At 36.6% G+C, this 8,937-nt stretch overlaps 1 protein-coding gene across 3 annotated transcripts in view; it reads right to left on the bottom strand.

The window, feature by feature from the left end:
• Nucleotides 1-764: 764 nt before the first annotated feature.
• Nucleotides 765-8,937, bottom strand: part of ptprq (protein tyrosine phosphatase receptor type Q) — a 71,489-nt gene continuing 63,316 nt past the window's right edge. Inside the window, exons 46-58 of one of the 3 annotated variants that reach the window (XM_058751842.1) lie at nt 8,835-8,934; nt 8,594-8,722; nt 8,365-8,409; nt 7,907-7,933; nt 7,573-7,654; nt 7,275-7,365; nt 6,620-6,696; nt 6,373-6,507; nt 5,343-5,468; nt 4,874-5,022; nt 2,476-2,611; nt 2,262-2,385; nt 765-2,141 (exon numbers count right to left, since the gene is read on the bottom strand). In XM_058751842.1, coding sequence (XP_058607825.1) covers nt 2,104-2,141; nt 2,262-2,385; nt 2,476-2,611; nt 4,874-5,022; nt 5,343-5,468; nt 6,373-6,507; nt 6,620-6,696; nt 7,275-7,365; nt 7,573-7,654; nt 7,907-7,933; nt 8,365-8,409; nt 8,594-8,722; nt 8,835-8,934 — 1,259 coding nt within the window. In that variant the 3' untranslated portion in view covers nt 765-2,103. The remainder of the gene's footprint in view (nt 2,142-2,261; nt 2,386-2,475; nt 2,612-4,873; nt 5,023-5,342; nt 5,469-6,372; nt 6,508-6,619; nt 6,697-7,274; nt 7,366-7,572; nt 7,655-7,906; nt 7,934-8,364; nt 8,410-8,593; nt 8,723-8,834; nt 8,935-8,937) is intronic. The other 2 variants (XM_058751843.1, XM_058751845.1) reach the window with 2 other exon arrangements.

The raw sequence follows: 8,937 nt of genomic DNA, 5'->3' as shown, positions 1-8,937 counted from the left end.
CCAGGGTCCTGAATTGCTGCTTTCACACCGAATGCTCTCTCACTCTTCAAAGCAACCACACAGAGAATGACAGTCCGTGCACTCTGGGGTGCTCATGAATGCCAATGAATATGAGCTCCTGTAATGATTTCAACAATCAGATATTTTGATTTGTTAACAGTTCAGATTTTTTTCCTGACTGCACAATTTCTATTAATGTAACCATTTAAAGAGAGAGAGAAAACAACAACATTTGAAGTTCATTCACTCACCCTCATGTCATTCCAAACTGAGCTTCTCGTATACATGGATCTAATGTGAAAACTGTACATTTGTGGCATTCAGGTTTTAATGTTGTCATCTTTTCTAAAATCTTTGTAAAAATTATTTTATTGTTATTTATTTATCTATTAATACAATTAATTTATTATTATTATTTATTTTAATTTTTTGAATTCTACCAGAGGGTGGGTTTTAAATTCGCACAGCTGCTTTTTGTTTTATATTACTGTTCCCAGAAGAAAATTTAATAAACAGTTGTTAACAAAAAATATAAAAAGCAAATGAGGGCTGTAAAGTTCCAAAATAACAAAAACCTTCAATAAAGCATCATAAACATCTTAAAATACTTGTGCCCTACATTCTTAAGTCATACAATAGCTTTGTGTGAAGAACATCATGATTTAAGTTACTATTCAGTGAAAATCATTACAGTCAAAATATTTGCAATGATCTTCAGAAGAAAACGATATTTATAGATTTATTTCAAAACACAAATACTGTCGATTTCCAAATATACACACAACAAAACCATAAGTCTCCTGACACTCATTTGGCTTCATAATAATTTATGCAAAAGATAAGCTTTACAATTTTGAGATGACGGATTTCCTCTCACTTGGTTCCTGTGTAACATGAACAAATGGATAAAGCAATAAAAGACAAATCAACGACTTGACAAGCTATCATTTACAAATGAATGAACATATAAAGTATGTGTTACCTCACTCTGCATCAGCTTTAGGATAAGTTAATGGAAGGTGGGTAGCAAAGCAAAAGCATTCCGACTGAATAAATGACAAAGCACCATTGTCTGAAACTTCAGAGATGATTATGAATAGATGCGGTGTGAAGAAATCTTTCAAACTTCACAGTTCCTGATTAGAAAAACATTCGCCATAGACATACATGTGACATTAACTTCCATATGAAATAAGTGCAGATTTTACATGAGCATTTAAAGCGGTAGACTACATTTACTGCAGCGTGCGCTTATAATAAACAGAACATTATTGTTTGTTGGTGTGGGCGCTAATATAGTTATCGTTATTGGTGTGAATGGGCTTTCAAAGAATAGCAGAGTCCACATAACTTTAACGATAACAGCATGGAGATGAGATATCGTTGGAATCAGAGCGATTTTTCCAGATGAACAATAAAAACATTGACAGATATTCAAAATCAATGCAACTTTTCACAGAACGTCACTGCAGTGCTTAGAATAAACACAACGTTATTCTTTGTTGATGTGAAGTTGTATTGTTATAGTTATAATTTTCATTCGTGGTGTAAGGATATGTTCTATGAGCATGCAAATAAATTACTGTTCTTTTTAAAATCTCATAATTTGTCCAAATAAAATAAAAATCACCAAAAGAATCATTAAGAGAACCATTTTACAAAAAAATCCTTATGACTCATCCCTAATAATTGCATTAATAATACATTTGACTACAGGACATAAAACCCGTTATTTCTCACTCCTGACTGCTGAATATTCCTACTTCCTTAAGAAACAGACATATTTTTAGTGTCTGATCCATTTTGAGTCCATAAGTAGGTGGTGTACCACTTTCTAGGGAGAGATAAAATAATTACAGAAGTTGGACAAGAACTTTAGAAAAAAACTTTGATGGATGAGTCTGTCTGGTGGATGCAAATGAGAGGTTGAGAGACAGAGACAATCCATTTAGGCGAGAATATTCCAGTTTGCTTCTGAAGCACTTGTATTCCTCGTTTATCCTTTGCTTAGTGTGTTTGGCCCCCGGGTCCAAAGTCCCAGCATCTGGATTTTTAATGAGTGTCTCCTCATAACCATCAGACTGACAGGAAACAATGTCCCTGTTACATAGTCGTCTCTTCCCATTCCAATTCTACATCACCTGAGAGAACAAACATGACAAAATACGTTTCTATCAAGACAAAATAGAAGAATGACAGAGATCTTTAACCACCAGCCTTCACTGCACTGCACACGTCATCGACTGTAAGATGTATTTTACCCTCCATTGCATCCAACGAGTCCATCTTCTCCAGAGTGGAGTAATTTACAAACCATATGGACTGACTGTTTCCTTTTGCAGACAGCAGATCCAGAGTGCTTTGATGCAGAAACATGTACTGAGCCTGAGAGAGATGCAGATACAAATCTGAGCAAGAGAACATGATCATCTCACACAAGTCTACAGAGATCTGTTGGTTTTAAAATAGGTTTACCAGGTTTTGCACCATGCACATCCTCTCACTGCGCAACTCTGCAACCAGGCCATATATATCCACAAAATCATGATCCCTCACATGCTGAATGAGATGATCCAGAGCTACAAACACTCCAGTCCTGCCCACACCAGCACTGCACACACACACATTACATACATGTGTATAAAATTTACATATATGTCAAACTAAAAAAAATGTGTCACTTGAAATAAATCCTAACACAGACTGTATCATAAATCTTAATATGAAATAACTAGATTCTAAAACTGAAAAAAAAGAATAAAAACTACATATAAAACAACTAATAATGAAAAAAAAAAAAAAAATTACAAAAACATTCAAACTAAAATGAAAATATATTAAATATACTTTATATTATATAAACTATAGTAGTATCTCAATGATAGTAAAATAACACTGGCCAGTCCAATGGAAGGTTGCAAAATAAAATAAAATTAAAAAATAGCAATTGTGAGAGTTTCAAATAAGAAAATATGTGAGACAATGTAGAAATTTAGAGAATTCTAAGAAATAAAGTTGCAATTATGAGACATAAATTAATTTTCAAGATATAAAGTCAGTTAGCCAGAGAGATATAAAAGTATCAGTTGTGAGATACAGTGGGGCAAAAAAGTATTTAGTCAGCCACCAATTGTGCAAGTTCTCCCACTTAAAAAGATGAGAGAGGCCTGTAATTTTCATCATAGGTATACCTCAACTATGAGAGACAAAATGAGAAAAAAATCCAGAAAATCACATTGTAGGATTTTTAAAGAATTAATTGGTAAATTCCTCGATAAAATAAGTATTTGGTCACCTACAAACAAGCAAGATTTCTGGCTCTCACAGACCTGTAACTTCTTCTTTAAGAGGCTCCTCTGTCCTCCACTCGTTACCTGTATTAATGGCATCTGTTTGAACTCGTTATCAGTATAAAAGACACCTGTCCACAACCTCAAACAGTCCAACTCCAAACTCCACCATGGCCAAGACCAAAGAGCTGTCAAAGGACACCAGAAACAAAATTGTAGACCTGCACCAGGCTGGGAAGACTGAATCTGCAATAGGTAAGCAGCTTGGTGTGAAGAAATCAACTGTGGGAGCAATTATTAGAAAATGGAAGACATACAAGACCACTGATAATCTCCCTCGATCTGGGGCTCCACGCAAGATCTCACCCCGTGGGGTCAAAATGATCACAAGAACTGTGAGCAAAAATCCCAGAACCACACGGGGGGACCTAGTGAATGACCTGCAGAGAGCTGGGACCAAAGTAACAAAGGCTACCATCAGTAACACACTGCGCCGCCAGGGACTCAAATCCTGCAGTGCCAGACGTGTCCCCCTGCTTAAGCCAGTACATGTCCGGCCTGTCTGAAGTTTGCTAGAGAGCATTTGAATGATCCAGAAGAGGATTGGGAGAATGTCATATGGTCAGATGAAAATCAAAATAGAACTTTTTGGTAAAAACTCAACTTGTTGAGTTGTATCCAAAGAACACCATACCTACTGTGAAGCATGGGGGTGGAAACATCATGCTTTGGGGCTGTTTTTCTGCAAAGGGACCAGGATGACTGGGGCCATGTATCGTGAGATTTTGAGTGAAAACCTCCTTCCATCAGCAAGGGCATTGAAGATGAAACGTGGCTGGGTCTTTCAGCATGACAATGATCCCAAACACACCGCCCGGGCAACGAAGGAGTGGCTTCGTAAGAAGCATTTCAAGGTCCTGGAGTGGCCTAGCCAGTCTCCAGATCTCAACCCCATCGAAAATCTTTGGAGGGAGTTGAAAGTCCATGTTGCCCAGCGACAGCCCCAAAACATTACTGCTCTAGAGGAGATCTGCATGGAGGAATGGGCCAAAATACCAGCAACAGTGTGTGAAAACCTTGTGAAGACTTACAGAAAACATTTGACCTCTGTCATTGCCAACAAAGGGTATATAACAAAGTATTGAGATGAAATTTTGTTATTGACCAAATACTTATTTTCCACCATAATTTGCAAATAAATTCTTTAAAAATCCTACAGTGTGATTTTCTGGATTTTTTTTTTCTAATTTTGTCTCTCATAGTTGAGGTATACCTATGATGAAAATTACAGGCCTCTCTCATCTTTTTAAGTGGGAGAACTTGCACAATTGGTGGCTGACTAAATACTTTTTTGCCCCACTGTATAAAGTCACATTGTGAAATACACAATCACAACATGACTTGGAACTGCAAAAAATAAATTCACAATTGTGAATTTTTCTTTTTCTTTTTTCTTTTTCTTTCACTCTGAAGCAAAAATGGACTTCCACACAACTCCGAATCAAACATAAACATGCACTGATAGCCCACTGTAGAGAAAAGCCTCTAGATTTCCTGTTAATCTAATGGGCAGATATACGCACCTGCAGTGGACCACGATGGTTGTGTTGTCATGGCCTCTGTGTGAGCGAACCGCTTTGACAAACTGGATGAGTGTGGAGCTGGACTCCGGAACGCCATGTTCTGGCCATGAGGTGTAGTTAAAATGATGAACAATCATGTAGCTTCCGTGCTGGAAAGAGAGAGGAAGGGCTAAATGTGTCCTTGGGGATTAATTATCTATTAATCTAACCACCCACATCTGTGTATGAGTTATTGAGCATTTTTGGACTGGGGTATAAGGCCACAGACATACTCAAGTGAATATGCAGAACTGAGTACACAATCAGCACATGCAAGCATGCTGCCCCATGCCATGATACATACATTTCTGTGGCAGTAAAAAAATCTCATTACTTCAGGGGGCAACAGAGTTTTCTTTAAATTAAACTGGATGCCATTTAACTGGACAAGTAAATACAACTAGCTAGCAATGAACTTCAAAATGTTTACCCTCTCCACTCTTAGCGCCCGGACCGTCCAATCAGGATGCACATCCTCTGTGAGTTTAGTGATTATGATGTCAGCAAAAACAGTGACGGGTTTATTGTCCTCTGGCCAGTACTGATGACAGCGGATCTGAAACATATAGCCACATTACATTTATAGTTTATCATTATAATGCTTGTATTTCAGCAAATCACTGTCAAACATTTATTTAATTGTGTTTTAATTGTATTTTGGATGTAAATTCTACATATAGACCTACAAGGAGGTAAAATGAATATGGATAAAAGTCTGAATTAATTTAGAGTATGTACATATTACACATACCCTTAAGTGTAAAAAAGTGTAAAAAGTTGAAAATAAATGAAGTAAAATAAATAAATAAATAAAAAATTTAATTAATTCAGATGTATCAAATTTCAAATTATTACTGTATTTATTTTACTTTCTGAAGACTGGCTGGAAATCACATTTATGTTATTATATTTAAAGTCACAAGTTTTAAATTTCTCTTAAGGTTCATACATGAAACAACACTGTAATGGTGGGTAGAAAATTTATAGAAAGTAAATATTTTATACATATTTAGAATATTTATATTTATCTAAATGGGTTTTATACATTAAATAATACCAAAAAATTATTTTTTCTCTCTCTATATATATTGTATTAAGTACACAATTAGATAATATCAATTTACCAAGCAATGCTTAATTTTGTTCAGTCTGTGGTGTAAAAAGGTCGCATTAGCAATTAAAGAAAAAACAATTACGCAAAACATGGTCAGGTCAAAGTGTCGGTCTCAAATTTTTATAAATGTTACTGGCAGTCCACTGTATGAAGAATTTTTGGGTATAATTTGTCACAGTTAACTTTATTTTGCTATCCTCACTTACATAAATTAACTTTAGTGTCCTGCACCCACTAGTAAAAATATATCAAAAATGATATCTGGTGTCTGAATAATCTTTGGTTTGACTGTACAAACATATATCTAATTGGCTACATTGATTTGTTCAGTCACACACATACACACCCGGCCCTTCTCAAAGCACTGAGTGAGCATGACGATGGTTTTGGTCCCCGTCTCCCAAATCATCCTCCAGAAGTCTGCGACGGTACTAGGCAGAGGACCCTGAGTGGCTATAAACTCATTAGGACACAGATAGCCCTGAGACACAGAGACAAGACACAGAACAGGAGCTTAGGCCAATTCAATTAAAGCTGAGCTGCAGTATAAAAGAGAGAGACAGCTGATATGTGGGCTGATCTCGAGCGCTTACAGAGACGAAGCTGGCATTGATGTAGTCAGACCCCGGCATTCCTGGCTCAGACAGTAACTTCACTCGGTTATTGTTATCTAAAAAAGACATGATAAAATATGTGTTAAAAGTATGTTTATATAAAGAAAGCCTGGTTCTTAGTCCATGCTCTTACCCTCATGTCATTCAGAACCTGCATGACTTTCTTGGAACAAAAAAGAACATTCTGAATAACAGAGCTGCCCTTTTCAATATAATAAGGATATTGCACAAAAAAACTTCTTGAGCAGCAAATCAGCATATTAGAATGATTTCTGAAGGATCATGTGTCACTGGAGACTGGAGTAATGACGCTGAAAATACAGCTTTGCATCACAGGAATAAATTACATTTTAAATTACAATAAAAAAAAGTAAACAGGTGTTTTAAATTGAACTATAATTTCACAATTTTCCTTTTTTTTTTTTTTTTTACTGTATTTTACTTTTGAATGGTAGTGTAGCACACAAGTCATATGGGACACTTCTGAGGTGCTTTTATATCCTTTTTGGTGCTTGACAGCCTGATAACATTCTGTTAAACCTCTCCTTTTGTGTTGCATGGAGCAAAGAAAGTCAAACAGGTTTGAAACGACATGAGTGCTACTAAACAATGACAGTGTTAAATTTTTTCATACAGGGTTTAATGTTTGTGAAGCGATTTTTGGAGCGATTCCACGGCAGGTCAGCGTCTGATGTGGCCAGATCCTGAAGCAGCTTCGGTAGCTCCTGAAATGCACAGCAGAAAACGTCCAATTATAAAACACACCAGGAAGAAAATCAATCAACCATGGAAAATATTCAGCAAAGTCATACACCATTGAGCACATAACTCTACGTGCCCAATCGGAATGAGGTGTCACTGAAACTCATTTTACAGTTCACTAGTACTTTCTCTCTCACCCACCTACACATAATGCTAATGCTAAAACTTACAGCAAACTCCTCCTGAAACTTGGCATTGTCATTGGCACAAAGATCTTCCACATGCTGAAGAAATGATTTCTTACTGATTGGCCTGCAAATGTGTTAAAGAGAGATAAACAGAGCATGAAATATCCAAAAAACCATAAATAATCATAATCTTTATCATTGTTACCACTACAGCAAGCATTATTTCTAAAGAACACCTCTTAAGAGCAGGTGGTTATGGGTTTTGGTGACTCGAATATACAGAATATACAATAACAGAGAAAAATTTTATATAATATAAAATTATATAAGAAAGGGAATAAAATATCAATCAATCCATCAAGTCTCCTTCACTTACTTGAGAGATTTCCTGTAACTTAGCAGCCTGGAACATTAGAGGGTAGAGAATTATTATGAAATTGGCCTTGCACTGAAAAATTAGGTTACTTTTTCACTTCCAGTGATAAATAAGAAATGAATCTATGTGAAGTTCACCACACGATCCAATTAGAGGAAGACACACAAACATAAAAGAATCGGAGAGTCATTCTATGTGATCTTTCCGGCACAAATACACAAAGCCGAGCAGAACTACAGAGCAGCATTATGAAACCGAACAGCCCCAAATTATAGCAAGGCAGATAATTTAGTGTGGCATATTCATTCATAATAAAACACATTCAACGACAGGTACTAACAGCACAACATGCAACTGGGAAAATAAAACGTTTAATCTTTAAAACGAATGAAAACACTGATGCTACATATCACATGAGATCATGCATCATCTAAACACCAACATCTCCGTCTACTTACTGGATGACAAAAATCTCCTTCCTTCTAAAGAAAAAGGAGGAATACCTGAGAACAGAGGATAGTGCAAGTGTTTGAATTGATTAGTGAGAGTGAACGAATGAAAGGATGAATGAGTGAGTGAGTCAATGAGCGAATTAGTGAGTGAGAGAAAGAGCAGAAGACAAAATCACATATAAACACAGATAACTAAAGTCCACTGCTCATGTACAGTGTGTGTACAGTGTCTCACCGGTTAATTTTCTCCTCTTTGAGCTCCAGGTCGGCCACTGCAATGAGCTGATCCAGTTTGAACTTGGTCTCTATGATCTCTGCCTCACGTGGAGAGTACGTCCCGCCTTCCTTCTGCCTGCGGTGGATCCTAGGATCGGAAAGAGTGAGTCTAGTTTGTTGAACAGGAAAAATAGATGCTTTTTGGGAAATACTAATTGAGTGTGTTGTTGAACTCCTATATACAACAACACTAAACTTACCTCACAGATCCGTATATAATCAGAATGAAAAACAAAGCCAGGAAAAATGACAGCAGGACCCCAAGAATGATCTGCTCGTCTCTGGTCAGCAGGCGGTCATCTG

Source organism: Onychostoma macrolepis, chromosome 18 (genome assembly GCF_012432095.1).
Source record: "Onychostoma macrolepis isolate SWU-2019 chromosome 18, ASM1243209v1, whole genome shotgun sequence".
Lineage (NCBI taxonomy): Eukaryota > Metazoa > Chordata > Actinopteri > Cypriniformes > Cyprinidae > Onychostoma > Onychostoma macrolepis.
This window is presented reverse-complemented; position numbering and strand designations above follow the sequence as displayed.